This window comes from Heloderma suspectum, chromosome 5 (genome assembly GCF_057233095.1).
Source record: "Heloderma suspectum isolate Gila_16-S chromosome 5, 16-S_ref, whole genome shotgun sequence".
Classification (NCBI taxonomy): domain Eukaryota; kingdom Metazoa; phylum Chordata; class Lepidosauria; order Squamata; family Helodermatidae; genus Heloderma; species Heloderma suspectum.
In genome coordinates this window covers 177995535-178013738 of record NC_139462.1, presented here as the reverse complement: position 1 = coordinate 178013738, position 18204 = coordinate 177995535, and the positions used below count along the sequence as shown (strand labels likewise).

The 18204-nt window shown below is 40.8% G+C and overlaps 1 protein-coding gene across 8 annotated transcripts in view; it reads left to right on the top strand.

Moving 5' to 3' along the window:
- Window positions 1–18204, top strand: part of TAX1BP1 (Tax1 binding protein 1) — a 62373-nt gene that overhangs the window by 7077 nt on the left and 37092 nt on the right. For all 8 annotated transcript variants that reach the window (XM_084858495.1, XM_084858491.1, XM_084858494.1 and 5 more), the window contains exons 2-4: window positions 11537–11720; window positions 15646–15748; window positions 16227–16414. In XM_084858495.1, coding sequence (XP_084714621.1) covers window positions 11544–11720; window positions 15646–15748; window positions 16227–16414 — 468 coding nt within the window. In that variant the 5' untranslated portion in view covers window positions 11537–11543. The remainder of the gene's footprint in view (window positions 1–11536; window positions 11721–15645; window positions 15749–16226; window positions 16415–18204) is intronic.

Sequence of the window (18204 nt, the reverse complement as noted above, 5' to 3'; positions counted from 1 at the left end):
ACCAACTACGCCCTTATCTGGACAGAGATAGCCTAGCTACAGTTATCCATGCTCTGATAACTTCTCGTCTGGATTACTGCAATGCGTTATACGTGGGGCTGCCTTTGAAAACAGTCCGGAAACTTCAGCTGGTCCAAAATAGGGCAGCAAAATTGTTAACAGGGACTGGCCAGTGAGCTCATATTACGCCAGTATTTTTTCAGCTACACTGGCTACCACTGGACATTTCCGGGCCCAATTCAAAGTGCTGGTATTAACTTTTAAAGCCCTTAATGGCTTGGGGCCAGGTTATCTGAAGGATCGCCTCCTCCCATATGTGCCTGCCCGGAACTTAAGATCATCCTCAGCGGCCCTTCTCCGTGAGCCCCTGCCAAAGGAAGTGAGGTGGGTAGCTAGTAGGAAGAGGGCTGTTTCTGTTGTGGCACCCCGGCTATGGAATGAGCTCCCTGGTGAGGTTCACTTGGCGCCTACATTGTGTTCATTTCGGCGCCAGGTGAAGACCTTTTTATTTTCCCAGGCATTTGAGCTTTCTAAACTTTTAGCTTTGCTGTTTTAAATCTGTATTTTAAACTCCTGCACTGCTGCTAGGTTTTATTGTGGTTGTATTGTTATATTGTGGTTTTAATGTTCTCTATATTTTAAATTGTTTTATTGTGTACTGTTTGGTTTTAATTTTTGTTAACCACCCAGAGAGCTTCGGCTATTGGGCGGTATAGAAATGGAATGAATGAATGAATAGTGGGCTGTGGTGCAGGCAGGTATTTTGAATATTCAGCGCCTGGCTTGGCTTGTGTTGTGTGAAGCTGGGTGGTGGGGTTTGAGTGAAGGTTAAACAACCCTCACATAACCTGACAACAGACCAACTGTTGGATTCTGCCCAAATTTTTATTAATTCATTATGAGCAGTTACCCTTAATTAGGAGGAAGATGTAGAATATAAGAAACCTGTTGGATCAAACCAAAGGTAGTTGCATTCTGTTTCCCATAGTGCACCACCAGTGCCTTCAGGGAGCCCAGAATCTGATGTTCCTACTACCTAACAACTGGTGTTCAGTGGCAAGCTGGCTCTGAATGTGGAGTTTTCAAAAAGGCCTTATGACAAATAGCCATTGATAAACCTAATCTCCATACACTTGTCATCTCCTTTTAAAGCTATCTGGGCCACTGGCCATGACCACATTTGGCAGCAAATTCTATCCATTATTTATACACTCTGTGAAGTACTTTCTTTTGTCTGTCCCAAACAATTTTATTAGATGAACCGGAGGTCTCTTGTTACATTTAAGTTCAACAGTATTTGTTGTCCATTCAACCAACTTGGAAATATTCAGTTCCTTTTGGAACACTTCACAGTCTGAGTTTTCATAATACTGAATAATTAGATGTCATCTGCACATCTGGCAACTTCACTACTTGCATCCAATGCTAGATCATTTATGACAACTTTAAATAGCACCAGTCCCAATACAGATTCTTGGGGTGACTCCAGTGTGGAGATGTGAAGGCCCAGAACAGAACCGGAACAATTCAGACCCCCTATTTTTCCACCTCTTTTTTTCCCCTGAGGACTGGTTTTGTTTTGAAAAATTGAACAGCTTTGATTATGAAATATTTTCTGTAGAATTTAAGAACAAGAATTTATATATTGTTATCCAGCCTTTTGTTTTTGTTGTTGTTCAGTCGTGACCCCATGGACCATAGCACTCCAGGCCTTCCTGTCCTCCACTCTTTCCCAGAGTGTGCTCAAGTTCATATTCATTGCATCAGTGATGCTATCTAGCCATCTCATCCTCTGCCGTCCCCTTCTCCTTTTGCCTTCAATCTTTCCCAGCATCAAGAAAATAAAAATCTGTCACTGCTTCCATTTCTTCCCCTTCTATATGCCAGGAAGTGATGGGGCCAGATGCCATGATCTTAGTTTTTTTAATGTTGAGTTTCAAACCAGCTTTTGCACTCTCCACTTTCACCCTCAACAAGAGGCTCTTTATATCCTCTTCGCTTTCTGCCATTAAGGTGCTGTCGTCTGTGTATCTGAGGTTGTTGATAATTCTCCCGGCAATCTTAATTCCGACCTGTGATTCATCCAACCTGGCGTTTCTCATGATGTACTCTGCATATAAATTAAATAAGCAGGGTGACAATATACAGCTTTGTCGTACGCCTTTCCCAATTTGGAACCAGTCGGTTGTTCCTTGTCTGGTTCTTACTGTTGCTTCTTGACCCTCGTACAGGTTTCTCAGGAGACAGGTAAGGTGGTCTGGTACTCCCATCTCTTTAAGAATTTGCCACAGTTTGTTGTGATCCACACAATCAAAGGCTTTAGTGTAGTCAATGAAGCAGAAATAGACGTTTTTCTGGAATTTTCTTGCTTTCTCCATGATCCAGCGAATGTTGGCGATTTGATCTCTAGTTCCTCTGCCTTTCGAAACCCAGCTTGTACTTCCGGTAGTTCTCATTTCACATACTGCTGAAGCCTAGCTTGTAGGATTTTGAGCATCACCTTGCTGGCATGTGAAATGAGCGCAATTGTGCGGTAGTTTGAACACTCTTTGGCATTGCCCTTCTTTGGGATTGGAATGTAAACTGACCTTTTCCAGTCTTGTGGCCACTGTTGAGTGTTCCAAATTTGTTGGCATATTGAGTGCAGCACTTTAACAGCATCATCTTTTAGGATCTTAAATAGCTCAGCTGGAATACTGTCATCTCCGCTAGCTTTGTTGTTACTAATGCTTCCTAAGGCCCACTCGGCTTCACTCTCTAGGATGTCTGTAAGTTCCGTGACCGCACTCTCATGGCTATCAGGGACATGAAGATCTTTCCTGTATAGTTCTTCTGTGTATTCTTTCCACCTCTTCTTAATCTCATCTGCTTCTGTTAGGTCCCTGCCTTCTTTGTCCTTTATCATGCCCGTCTTTGCACAAAACGTTCCCTTGAGATCTCCGATTTTCTTGAAGAGATCTCTAGTCTTTCCCATTCTGTTGTTTTCCTCCATTTCTTTGCGTTGTTCATTTAAGAAGGCCTTCTTGTCTCTCCTTGCTAATCTCTGGAACTCTGCATTCAGTTGGATATATCTTCCCCTTTCTCCCTTGCTTTTCACTTCCCTTCTTTCCTCAGCTACTTGTAAAGCCTCATCAGACAGCCACTTTGCTTTCCTGCATTTCTTTTTCCTTGGGATGGATTGAGTTGCTGCCTCCTGAACAATGTTACACACCTCTGTCCATAGTTCCTCAGGCACTCTGTCTATCAGGTCTAATCCCTTAAATCTATTCCTCACCTCCACTGTATATTCATAAGGGATATGATTTCAGTCATACCTGAATGGTTTAGTGGTTTTCCCTATGTTCTTCAATTTAAGCTGAAATTTTGCAATAAGAAGCTCATGATCTGAGCCACAGTGAGCTCCAGATAGGGATTTACGGAAGTGACTTACCTGTTCGCGGATTCTGTTTGTGGTGGTGGTGGTGCGCTCTGTCCATCACCCCGGAATCCTCGATGGGGGGGAGGCAATCTGGTCCTCCCCCCAGGAATCCTGCCCGGCTGGCTCTGCTCCGTGGCGGCTCTGCAGAGCAGCTGGCCAGGGCTGTCCGCAGTCAGATTTCCGGCCGCGGACTGGCTGGTGCGGATGCAAATGGCGGCCACCGTAGCAGCCACCATTTGCGTCCAGCCAGACAGCCATGATAGGCTACGTAAGTCTTTACGTAGCCTATCACGGCTGGGCAAAAAAAAAACAAACGGCGTACGCAAATGGTGGCAGCTACTGCAGCCGCCATTTGCGTTCCCTATTTTTCGTCATTTTAGCCTATGTAAATATTTACGTTGGCTATTATGGCAAAAAAAAAAAAAGGAAAACGCAAATAGCGTAGTGGATACTATTTGCGTTCTTTTTTTATTCACCGTAATAGCCTACGTAAATATTTACGTAGGCTAAAATGACGAAAAATAAGGAACGCAAATGGCGGCTGCAGTAGCTGCCACCATTTGCGTACGCCTTTATTTTTTTTTTGGCTTGCCATAATAGGCTACATAAAGACTTACGTAGCCTATCACGGCAAAGACCAGGATGTAAATGGTGGCTGCGGCAGCTGGTCGAAAAAGCCGGAGCCGCCATCGTCCGGAACATCCGGCCCAGGTAAGCCTCGTCCCAGGGGGAATCCACGGGGGGGGGGGCGGGCCGTTCCCCCACGGATTTCAGGGGGCCGAATGCCAGTGCATTCGGCCTCACTGAAATCCGTAGTGGAATTCTCCGCCATCCCTAGCTCCAGGTCTTGTTTTTACTGACTGTATAGAGCTTCTCCATCTTTGATTATGTACTTTGCAGCCAATCTGATTTCGATATTGACCATCTGGTGATGTCCATGTGTAAAGTCGCCTCTTGTGCTGTTGGAAAAGAGTGTTTGCTATGATCAGCGTGTTCTCTTGGAAAAACTCTATTAGCCTTTGTCCTGCTTCATTTTGTACACCAAGGCCATGCTTGCCTGTTACCCCGGTGATTTCTTGGCTTCCTACTTTAGCACTGCAATCCCCTATGATGAAGAGGTCATCTTTTTTTGGTGTTGTGTTGTAGGTCTTCATAGAACTGATCAATCTCAGCTTCTTCGGCCTAAGTGGTTGGGGCATAGACTTGAATTACTGTGATGTTGAATGGTTTGCCTTGGATTCGTACTGAGATCATTCTATTGTTTTTGAGATTGTACCCCAGTACTGCTTTTCCCACCCTTTTATTGACTATGAGTGCTTCTCCATTTCTTCTAAGGGATTCTTGCCCACAGTAGTAGATATAATGGTCACCTGAATTAAATTCGCCCATGCTTGTCCATTTTAGTTCACTGATTCCCAAGATGTCGATGTTCAATCTTGCCATCTCAAGTTTGACCACCTCCAGCTTACCTTGATTCATTGATCTGACATTCCAGGTTCCTAAACAATATTGTTCTTTACAGCATCGGACTTTCTTTTCACCACCAGACGCATCCACAGCTGAGTGTCCTTTCAGCTTTTGCCCAGCCGCTTCACTCTTTCTGGCGCTACTTGGAAATTCCCTCTGCTCTTCCCCAGTAGTATACTGGACACCTTCTGACCTGAGGGGCTTATCTTCTGGCGTCATATCTTTTAGCCTTGTGATATGTTCCATGGAGTTTTCTTGGCAAGAATACTGGAGTGGGTTGCCATTTCCTTCTCCAGTGGACCACATTTTGTCAGAACTCTCCAGCATGACCTGTCCGTCTTGGGTGGCCCTGCATGGCATAGCTTATGGCTTCACTGAGTTACGCAAGCCCCTTCGCCACAAAAAGGCAGTGATCCATGAAGGGGTATCCAGCCTTTACTCCCTCTAAAATGATTTCTAAAAACTATGTAAATAAGAACACTTTTATAGAAAAATTAGGGACATAAAATGTCTGGAAATAATAAGCCATGGGGAAAGTATTTTTGATCCTCTCCAAGATTCCCAGCATAGTTATTTCTTTCATTCCTTATTAAAATTATGGATCTGAAGTATACTTTACTGATAGACATTTATGCTCAGTTTCCCAATGTGTGAGTAGAATCACCATTGTGCATTCTTGACAACTTGGGTTTTCTACTATAGAGTCCTGTTTTTCTGATGCTGTAGCAGTCATTTAATGTAGTTCTGACCTATTCAGACAATAATTACAAATTTACTGAGTTTACTTCTAAAAGTTTTTAAATATAATGATAATTTTATGAGCAAACGAAGTCATACATAAAATAACTTTAGAAACAGAAAGGCTCCTTTATGTTCCTAAAGCAGCCCTCCCCAACCTGGTGTGCTTCGGATGTTTTGGACTACAATGCCCAGCATTCCTGACCATTGACCACACTGCCTGATGGGAACTGAAGTCCAAAATATCTGGAGGGCATCAGGTTGGGGAAGGCTATCTTAAAGCAACAAAGTGACTTTAGATCTGTAAAGGGTGCTAAAAAAAAGTATTGTTTTTCAATTTTTCCAAAATTTCCTATTTTTCCAACACACACGCACACACACTCTGGGAATTTTTTTTCCAGTGGCCTCAAAATTTCCAGAAACGTTACATCATGCAATGTTTACTCCATTCCCTTCTTCCGTTTAAGTAATTACTACTATGGTTAATCCTCTTATTCCTTAGCTGCTAAGATTTCTTGGGAGCTGGACTTGGTTGAAAGCTTTTTGTAAATCCATGTATATAATATCTATGGACTCATTCCTATCTACGTGCTTGCTGATACTAAAATGACAACACCCCAAAAAGTTGGTGAGGAAGAATTTCCCATTGAATAAGCCACAATGATATTTCCTCGGCAGGGCATTTTAAAACATATATTTAATAATTATATCTTTATGCTTTCTAGGTTCCAGGAAACGTGGTTAAGCCAACAGCCCTGTAATTTCCTATATCCCCTTTAAAAAAATTGCTAGTATGCTAGCTACTTTGTATGGAGGCTAGATTTAGTGATGCATAATTTTCAGTGATGTGGGTTTTCTGGAAAAATTTGTATTGGAAAATTTTCCAATGCAAATTAGGTTACTTGATATAGGGTCATTTGCATAAGAAAATTTTCCATCTCCATCTAAAAATTTTCTGATGCTCTAGAGCAGGAGAAGGCAATTTGTGGCCCTCAGATGTTTCGGCTTAGAACTCCCATCATCCCTCACCATTGGCAATGCTGGCTAGACCTGTTGGAAGCTGTAGGCCAGAACATCTGGAGGACCATAAGCTGCCCCTCCTTGTCCTAGAGATTTCATTTGCATGTTTGTTTTACTTGTATTTAATAAACAAGAATCTTTAAAAAAAAGTACCCTGTGTTAATTTATATGTCCCAATACATTATAAGTATCTGGGCAGTATCCAGTGAGGGTGCTTACGTACCTGCCAGTTCTGTTGTGCCCTGCTGATTCTCTGCTGCAAGCAGTGTCCATCAGTTGCAGAACCGAGATTTAGCACTTCTAGGGGTAACTGGAAATGAGCAGCAGTGCTCATTTCTAGAATGGGATGGGTCAAGCAGAGCTTGCATAAGGGACCTCTGCCGACCTGTCTTGGTTCAGAAATGAGTATTTCTGCTTGTTTCGGGGCTTCCGCTAGGAGGTGTTAAATCTCCATTACACAAGAGGTAAGTCCTGCTTGCACAACGGAATTGGTGGGACCCACCACTTGCGTAATGGAATCGATGGGGGTATACATGCCCTGTTGGATACTGTCCTTTGATCTGAAATATTTGAGAAAAAATTAAAGCACACTTAATGTTATTTAAATGTTGTATTATGTAGGAATTTGTGTTGAAATACTTGTAAAAATTTAAAGACAATAACATGCACTTCTCTTACATTGTTTACATTTAGGGGGGAAATGTTACTGAAAGATACACATGTATTAGTTTTAGCAACGCGAAGAAATGTGCATGATATGCTGATAACCACTCATCTGCCCTAAGGTTTTTGTGGCACCTTCAGATTAGCTGTCACTGTTTATTAGATCCATTTCACTTTGAGGCATATGTATTTCAATGACATCTATGTGTGCTAGGAATAATCACCTGAAAAACCTTAATTACAACTTTGAAACTGCCAAGCTTGCCTAATATTGTATTTTAAATTGGTATAAGATTGATCTTTACTAACAAACTTACAAAATGGAAAATTTTTTGCTGAAAATGAAGCACTGGAAAAAATTCTGCTGAAAAATAAAGCACCGGAATAATTTCTGCCCTACATCACTGAAGTTTTTTTAGAAGATCAGCAATTTCACATGTGCGTTTGTTTATTTAAGATTTCTCAGAGCCAGTGATTTGTGGTTTTTTAATTTGTTTATATAGTTTCAGACATAATATTTTTTCACCTCTGACTCAAACAACTGAGTCTCAAAGTACTCTAAAGACTAATGGACTTATCATGACATGAACTTTCATAGACTTGAGTTCAGTTCGTCAGTCACATATTAACTTGGTTTGCATGACATGTCAGGCTCTTTGGAGGTTGTCTAACCCATGGTGAGGCTGCAGTGCATAGAGGGGTGCATGTGGCTGCCATTTTGAATATGCAAGCCATACTCGTCAAACTGGGGATTGTCATGTCATGCGAACCTGATGAGCATGGGTTATGCGAGGGTTAAACAACCCTCCCATAACCCTACAGCAAACTGAGGGTCATGCAAGCATTGTTTAACCGTCTCATAACTCTCGGTGGCAGGGTTCACATGACATAGCAACCCCCAAGTGGGGGTTGCATATTCAAAATTTGGCCTGCACACGCCATGGCTTATAGTGGGTTAAACAGCACATGTTGTGATGTATCATGCAAACCACCCCGAAGTGTTATCTATGTAGGCATATAAACTTATGAGTGTAGAGGGGGAAAAAGTGTAAAAGGTAGGATTTGATGGCAGTGAAATGAAGGAAGTACAGTCTGTGATTATTCCATTTTTTTAATGTATGCAAAACAAGCAGTGTCATTTGACTAGATTCTTCAGACACCCTTGTTCAAAAAGTTGGTTTGGGTAAAGATCGCATTTCTTCCACAGTGAAGATAAATGCAAATAATTTATCATTTCTGCAGTCATTCATACCACTTAGTACTATTTTCACTGACAGGGAGAGGGGGCAACATTTTACTGACAGCATGAATGCAGGACTTACTAAAAGTTCAGTACACTTAAAGAAATGTCCCTCATTTCAGAATGCTACAGATCCATATTCACAGGGATAACAGAAAAGGTCAAGAAAGGAGAGAAGAGCTGGAGTGATATCTGTGATTCAGCTTTGTGCATTTCACAAAACAGTTTTCTAGCCTCTATAGATGAGCAGTGATATGAATACTAAAAAGAGGCTAAAAAGTGGCAATAATCTATCCTTGTTTCTGTGTACCCTACAAAGGAACAGAATCAACAAATTTGTACACCACTCTATAACTCTATAATGAAGGGCTAAATATATACGAATACAAATTGGTTAGGTTGAGCGCTCCAAAGATTCCCTTTTTTGCTTCTATTGTCTTCTTCCTATTTTAATACCCCCCTTTGCCGACAAGGGACATGATAAGATACTTTTTGTCCCTAATTATTAACCTAGATAGGGTTACCTCAGTTCATACACAGCTCTGTCTAGCCTAGATAGGGTTACAACAGTTCATACACAGTAGTATACTGCTCTTCTCTTCCCCCTTTGCAATCCTACTATTTTCCTTCCAAGCATTTTTCTTTCTTTCTGCTCCTATAGCTTCTCTTCCTTCACCCATTTCCACCATTGTGAGGGTTTTCTTGCTATTAGCAGAACTATATCTTGTTCTTTAATTGCAAAATTATCAATTTTATAAAAATACGCTTCACGATTTAGTAGAATTCATCCAATTTACAATTCAAATAATCAAAAATATCCATTTCCAGAAGTTTAAAAAATCTAGGATGTATATACTAAAAGTTATAAACAACCTTCATCTATTCATTGAAGCACCTTCTCAGAGTGACTTTGGTCAGGAGTCAGTGCTAAAGCTAGTACACAAGTGGCTGCTTAGTGTTAGAGGGGATGTAAATCTTGAGTATTTTTCTTATGTAGTGGTCCTGCCTGTCCATGCAAGACTTTTGCTTACAATATTAGGAGAAATATCAGACATCACCAAACAATTCAGCCAAGTCCAATGTTACAGCTCTTTCTATCTTTAACGACTAAAGTTATATCTTCTAGCAGCCCTTGTGAAATTGCCAAGCATTGTGAAACGCAGTCAGGTTTCTCAATCCAAGCCTGGCATATTAGGATTTGGCAAATGGCATTGTCAGGCATTAACTCATAACAGACTTATTAGTGGAACACCAAAGAAAGATCAATTCATAGACATTTGTTTCCCTTTATATCAAACCTAAATAAAGGGGCTCAGACTTCCAGTGTTGTAGGTGGATTTTGAAAAGGTTTTGAAAGGACCTCCTAATATGATTAATATAGCAATTGTCTTACGTGGGACCTTCTTTACACCAAGTGTTATGTGTACAATCTCAGTGACAACTTGGAACTCCTCACAATACCACCTCATTGTACTCCAGTAGTTAATTATGTTTATTATTTTGTTACACAATCAATAAAATATATTCTCCCCCATCAAAAGGATCTCTGCTTATTCTGAAATGGATCAGCTCTCATTCTTGCAATGTAATTTCCTTCCCAGTTAAAGCTAACTGCTAAAGCTTTTTCAACCAAAATTTAACTTTGATCAAAAAACTTTTGTTTTCCAATAGAAGGGGGTGGGGGGCAGGTCCCATATCTTCTTTTCATGCTCTTTTCTCCCTGACCCCCCCTTCCTTTATCAGTCCTGGGTCCGTTCTGTTGCATAAATGTTTGTTTATGTCATTTTAATCCTGCACTTTCTGCAAAGACATTGGGTTAGTATACATGGATCTTCTTCCCCGCCCTCACCCCGGATCTTATTCTGGCAGAGAGAGAGTGAGCTTCATGATCTGTCTATCACTCTATCCACTACACTAGGGGTGTTAAACCTCTTTCTGCTCAAGGGCCAAATACAATTTGGAGAAGCTCTTTTGGGCTGGGGGGGATTTCTAGTGTGGGGTGCGGCCAAAGGCCCCACTGAAGGCAAAAAGGAAAGAGTTGGGGCTGGAGGCAAAAGGGGTGGGGCTGAAAATATCAGGATATTTTAACTTAAAGCTCTTACTGCCAGTAACTTAGGAAAGACATTTCAACCTTTTAGAATGTGGAAAAATATGTAAAAGCCAGGAAACTACCAAACAATCAGCAGTCAGGGGAAAGAGGGTGGGCCAGGGAAGGGCGTGACCATCTGGAAAACACCAGAGGGCTAGATTTGGCCTGCTGGTAGGTCAGATTTGGCCCCTGGTCTTGAGGTTCTGCACCCCTGCACTACACCATACTGCCTCTCTAATGCATGATACTTTCCCCTATAAACTGTATTTCATTGCATATAAACCCAGTAAATCAACATCCACACTAAACAAAAACAACAAAATACTAGCATGCAGGAGAGGGAGGAAGGGGCAGACAGAAGCAAGCAGTCTTCTGATATATACAGAGTCAGGCAGAGATTTTTTGATGAGAATGATTCTTAATGAACTGGTACTGAAAATCCATTCATACAGCAGCTGTCTGTTAGTGGTTGGGCAAGTCTGCATCTGTATATGAGCTTACGATTGTGTGGTTGATGCAGAGTTTTTTAGATTTGCTATCTTATTCTCTGGTTTAGTTTGACTTTATCTCTCCGGGGGTTGCTGTATTGCATCTCAAAATGGGTGCACTGGTAGCCGATGGAAAAGAAGAAGTGCTTTATTTTATCATCTTCTAGATACCTGATGTATCTTATCAATCCCATTAGCATGTTATGAAGACAATGCCAATGCAATGGTATATGTTGTATGGTGTGTACCTCCTCATCCTACTAACCTATTGAGTAGATACTAACTAAAACTCAAATGAGAAAATGGCAGACTATTTCATGTTAAACTGTCCTAAGTTTTTAAAGTCCAGTACTTTTAACTTTGCATCATTCAAATGCTGTTGGCTTTAATAGGAAATTATCATTATTTTACAGAGCAAATATGTCATCCTTTCAAGAAGTTTCATCTTCAAGCAGTGCCCTTCAGACTTCAAATTTTGCACATGTTATCTTTCAAAATGTAGCAAAAAGTTACCTTCCTAACATGCACCTTGAGTGCCATTACACTCTGACTCCATATATACGCCCTCACCAAAAAGATTGGGTTGGTATTTTCAAGGTAAGCATCCAAGCTTGTAGCATGTTCTAATATATGATCCAATTTTGCTTTATTTTTTTTTTAATGAATAAAAGGTGAGATAAAATATGTTAGTTTTAAAAGTCATAGTGTTTGTGTTTTATATATGGTTGCTTTATTATTTTAGCTTAACCCTACCTCTTTTGAGGCCATATCGCCGTTTCATAAAATTGTACAACTGTAAGGATACCAGCAAGTTATTGAATCAAACTTTTTACCCTAAGGCTGGCTCTTCCACATATCCACTCCTCTACAGTTTAATGCACATAGTCCAGACCAAGTACACCATAGGCATAGACAAGGTATACCAGTTCAGATGGTTTTGTAGAACCAGTACCTCTTTTTTAGAATAGTAAAAAAGAAAAAGTGAGTTAGCACACTAAAGGAGAATCAACTCCCGCCCCTAAAAGCTTCCTGGATCATTAGCCAGTGTGCAGAGAAATTCCTTCTTGATCCCAAGTATGAAACAAAAGGCCTCTACTGGCCCTGCCCCAACAAATATTTTATTAGGACATGTTACCCTACCAAACATTCTATTTGTATTTGGAGCATTCCCTGATGTCCCAAAATAAAAGAAATTGCTTCAGTTGAAGGGGAAACACTTTTTCTGACTCTCCCCTTTCCCCCAGCTAAGGAAAAGTGGGGTCCTAGAATTAAAATAGCTTCTGTGGCTACTGAATAAGAGTCCCTAAGGGCACAATCCTATCACTGCTAGACAGCAGCTGGACAGCAGCTAGACAGCCATAGGACTAGTCGGTTCCTGGGAACTGACCTCAGAGCCCTCATAAGAGCAGCGTGGAGTGGAGGGAAGGGGGCATTCCTGGGGGCTGGGTGGGGAGTTCATAAATGCTGGTACGACCCTTCCTACGTGTCATCCGGCCTCCTCACCCCACGCTCCAATGTTCTGCGGCTAGAGAGCCGAAATCGGCTGTCTAGCTGCGAATGCAGGGCGGGAGTAGCACGGAGGAGATGATCCCCTCTGTGTTGCTCCTGCTGTGCATCGGATAGGCGGTCACCTCTGAGTTCAGAGGTGGCCGCCTATCCCCATAGGATTGCTGCCAAAGGTGATAAGTTGTCTTTCTTAAGTTGCTTTCAAAACTATTATGTTAAACTTCTCTGATTTGAAATAGAGAATACTATATTAGATTGTATTAGATATTGTCTGTCATGTTTTTAGATATATTCTGATAAGCTAATATAATTGTACCTGGTTTTCTAGTGCTCTTCACGTATTTATTTTTGTTACATAATTTGCATTAAACTTTCCCAAATGTTCTAAGTATTTTCCTATTGCTTTGTTGTTGTTGTCGTTCAGTCGTGTCCGACTCTTCGTGACCCCATGGACCATAGCACGCCAGGCCTTCCTGTCCTGCGCTCTCTCCCGGAGCGTGCTCAAGTTCATTCCTATTGCTTCCTGAAGCATTAATTTTATAGGGTTGAATCCAGATTTAGTCATAATTGGAGTAGACTCATTGAAATCTATGGGGCTTGAGTTAGTCATGACTCTCATTGATATCAATTAGTCTACTCTAAGTATGAATAAGTCTGGATTTAACTTGTATTGCTTTTATAAGTTGATTTTTTTAGGCTGCCATCCTATACACACCTAAGAGAAAGTCATATTGAGTTCATTGGAACTTATTTTTGAGTAGACATGAATAGGACTGCACTGTTAGTTTCTTAAAGGGTTAGTAGTTAAATCCTTCTCTAAACTTGAATAGGTACTACTGAAAATGTTGTGGAGTAGTGGGTATAAATGTCAGAAGGGAGGAGTTTCTATCTCTACTGAGCATCTTCAAATCTGTAGGTTTTGTGTAATATGTATTGAAATGTCCTTTCTTGACAGCAGTGTTCTTAGAAGCATTTCTTTTAGTGCTTTAGATTTTGTAATAGATTCATTAGTACAGCAGTAGGCAACCTGGTGCCCTCCAGATGTTTCGTACTAAAACTCCAATAAATCTTTATTTGGGTGAGTCTACGTGGAACTAAATCTCACTTGTGTATGTCTATGTGGAACTAAATCTCACTGGGTTTAGTAAAGCTTACCTCCAAAGAAGTGTGCATTCTCACAAGTGTGTACTCCTAAGTAAGCGTGCTCTATGAAATTCTTTACTACAGGGCTGGGCAGACTTCAGGCTTGTGGGATCTACTTTGGGCTTTTTACTAGAACATTTAGATTCACCAGTGGATCCTGGTGCAAAAGACACACACTTAGAATTCAGTAAGAACTCTAAGCTCAGGAACTTGTTTTGAGTACTAAAACTGAATGTAGCTCACAGTCCTTAGATACAAAATTCCATACCTGGTTACCTTCAGCTTTCTTCGTTTGAGCAGTATATTTTAGGGTGACAGGGGAATAATTTTTTGGTTGCTATTGTTAAACAATTGTAGATTTGCAGGATTTGTATCTCTCAAGGAGATCCAGACTTCTGAACACCCCTTCTTTACCAGTAGTTATACTGCCCAAGTAACTTCTTTTAAACAATTGATTCAGAGTCAGTATTTAGAATATGAATATTCTGGTAATTAGTTTTTTGATGACTCTCTTTGCATACGGCTATGATTTACTTATTCTGAAAAGGAACCTAATATACAGCCACATATACAGCTTTAATATACAGAGAAGATATAAGAGAAGCTGTTATTATAAAGAGACATTTAATGTTCAAGCTTAAAGTTCTGGATTAAAAAATGTCCAGCTCTGATAACTGATCAGGCCAAAAAGGGATCAATTTTGTACAAGACATAAGAGTCCCGAGTTCCAGTTTTTCTAAATCTTATGCCTAGTGTCTTTGTAGAATACACAGTCTGAAATTGTCTTTCAGCCAATCCCCAATGTCATATCAGTGTTGGGGCAAATGTCAGTATTGCACAAGACATTGGAGGCTTGCATGTTCTGGTCTGAGATCTACAGATGTGTATGAAGATTGCACGAGATCTGTTCATCAGGGGCAGAGATGAAAAGGGCAGGGCAAGGAATGAGTAAGGCTATATAAGGGCTTCTTGTTAAGTTTGACACAACAGTGTTCGAATCTCGTATTGAGCTTGGCCTTGCCTCTGCAGCAGCTTGAAATAATTAAAATAATGAATACAGTAGTAAAATGCCTAGCATCTTGTTGGCACCAGTTCCTGCTACTGCCAGCACTTTAAAGTTAGGTGCAATGGCAGCTGTGTAACTTTCCAGCTAGTATTATGCGGATGGGCTTCAACAAGCCTTCATTTGGAACAGGAGTGAGAAATAGGGAGCTTCCAGATAACAACTGGGCTGCAGTCTATAATAATAGGTGACAATGGGGGAATTCAGTGGGAGTGGTTATACAGTAAGCACACAAGCAGTTCTCCCATCCCTCCTTTTCTAGTGCTCATGTAGGCTGTATCTGCACATAAGTATAGAATCGACTTGCAAGTAAGCTCTGGTTTAGGACTTGAACCTGCTGCTTGATGAGGTTTGCTGGAGGCTATGTTCATGAGGAATGAGTGCAGCCCGCCATTCCTGATATGAAAGACAGCTAATATGAGCTGGAAAGCCAGCATGAGGTAATTGATAGTGTCAGACTAGGACAAGTGAGACTCGGGTTCAAATGGTCATTCAGTTGGGTAAACTTGGACCAGTCATTCAGTTGGCCATGCTGGCTGAGGGTAATGGGAATTGTAGTCAAACACATCTGGAGGGCATCAGGTTAGGCCAAGCTATAGTAGACCATCTCAGTACTTTCTCAGCATCTAAATTAGGACAAAAATGTATTTTTATCTACTTTTTGAAATAAGTAGATAAAATTAAGTAGATTAACAACAGCAGTTAATTTGATATTAAATGTATAGGTATCTGGTAGGATCTGAAAGTTAACTGTTAGAAATTACTATGGTTACTTTCTGTTGTATTAATAGTTTGTTATTTTTACTTTAGGTTGGCTGGAGCACTGCACGAGATTATTATACGTTTCTTTGGTCTCCTATGCCTGAGAATTATCTGGAAGGATCTACAGTTAACTGTGTGCTGTCTTTTCAAGGTAAAAAATTTAAAAAATAACAGGAGTGTATGCCTGTTTTTTTATTCTAAATTCTTATTTAGCACTTGAAAAATACCCAGATACCTTTTGCTATAACTTATCAAAGAAGAAGAATGGCAGATACTTTCCACACTACTCCTGTTTTTCCTTTTGTGACAAGGTGTGTAACATCATGCCTGGATGAGTTTACTGGATGAGTCTACAGAATGAGTGTCTATATAAAATTTAAAACCATAATAAAAACACAATTTATTGTAATATCAGGTATAAAATATGACATAATAACTCACTACTCTTTTGTATTGAGAAGCATTGAGCCTTGCCTCTCAGATACTGGACGATAAAACACCGTAATGCAGTTCATGCTTTTTCTTGTTCTGTTGCATAATTGAACTAAGTATCCTTGAGCTGCAGTGATGATTGTAATAAATATGTTCATATGAAAAATAAATGCGTTTTTTAAATTGTTTTTCATCAGGATATTATCTTCCAAATGATGATGGTGAATTTTACCAGTTCTGTTATGTGACCCATAAGGGTGAGATCCGTGGAGCAAGCACCCCTTTTCAGTTTCGAACATCTTCTCCTGTTGAAGAATTGTTAACAATGGAAGATGAAGGAAATTCCGATATGTTGGTGGTAACTACAAAGGCTGGACTTCTCGAGGTTTGAATTGGCAAACTCTATTCAGACTGTGAAGTTGAATTTTTGTGATTTTAGAGTTTAAGTGTGTAATGTGGAATTTTCGAGGAGAAGGACATTCTGTAAAAATGCCTGTATTCTAGCACCAGCTTCCAGCTACCTTGGTGCACAGACCTGGTTCGCACATCACCCTACACTTTTTGGGTTGTTTAACCTAGGAATTGTGAGAGATGAGAAAAGCAAGAGCAAGCTTCTCCTTTCTTCTTTCAGTTAACAACCCATGAATGGCCCATTCCTAGGTTGTTTTGTGACATGTGAACTCAGAAACCCTTGGTTGTTAATGAGTTAAGCAACACAGAGTTAACCCAACAATAAACTGTGGGCAATTTTTAGCTTAACTCTTGGGTTGTTTAACTGCTAAACAACCCAGAGTTTCCAGGTTTGCACATCACAGAACAACCCAGGAACAGGGCATTCTTGGGTTGTTAATTGAAAGTGGAAATGATGAGCATGCGGGAGGTAGCACACTAATCACTTCATTTGTCCTTGGCAATTCCTGGGTTAAACAGCCCAGAAATTGCATTGTGACATGCGAACCAGATCACTGACTTCTAAACAAAACTTAAAGGGAGATATTTACTGTCGCCTAGTACATGTGAGACAGATAGGACCTGATTGTGATTGGGAGGTTACAGAAAGCTTGGGTTAACAGATCTTTGCTACATTGTCCATGGGCTGTATGTGTGTGCACACACGTTTATATACATTTTTTACATATGAACTGTTTGGCTTTAAATTAGCAGTCTAAAAACCACCTCATAGGTTCTGTGAGGATGTAAGTTTCAGGATTGAGCCCAGGCCCTCTGTTTTGGTTTTGGACTCCGATTCAGATTCGGAGATGGAGTTAGAAGAAGCCCAGCAGAGACAGGGTGTGGGTGAGGAAATTTCCCAAGACACCTCAGGAGTCAGCAAGGAACCTTCTCAGGGGCTTATCAAGGAGGAGGGCCAGTCTCAGAGACCATCTTCCCCCCTCCCCATGGGAACCCAGATGCTGTCTGAGGGAGAGAGATCTTCAGGATTGACAGATGCCAGAACTGGCCCCCAAGTTAAGTGGGCGGAGTTGAGAGGAGGAGGTGGGAGGCGTCACACCAGATTGGCTGCCTGTCAGAAGTTGGGTTGGGAGGATCCTCCCTGAAAGCAGGTGCTCAGAAAAAGCCAGCTGAGCAACCTGACCAGAGTTGAAAAGACAACTAACTTGCTTTCTAGTAGCTCTCTTAACAAAAGATTTACCTTGCAAATTATATCTAGAGGACAGCTCTAAGTTTTTATAGTGGCTGCAGAGGTGAACAGGTGCTATTAGCTGAATGAAGAATTTGTGGATTGCACAGCGAGTCTCTGCTGCCTCATTACTCAGTGGGAGAGCTTAGTATCCATGGTAGTAAGGTATTGTGTGTTTTCAAGGTTACCAGGAAGAACTTGTGGGAGGAACAATTCAGCTATGTCTTTTAGCTATGCCAGTTTGCGGTGAAAGTGAGACTATAAGAAAACTATAAGACAGGGAAAGCTTGCTCAGTTTTTAATGAAATTATCTGAAATCTGTTAGTGTTCCTGTACTGAACAATACCAAGTTTTCCTTTATTTATTGACAACTCTGTCCCTGAAGGATCCCATGATTATCCTTTTTACAGTACTATTGGTTTCTTTTATTTGAGCAATGTGAAGAAAGTTTTGTGAACACGTGGTTAGACAGTTCCTATAGTTCTAGTTAGTCATCTGTGCTCACTCTTAATCTGAAGTAAAACTGTAGGTGTGAA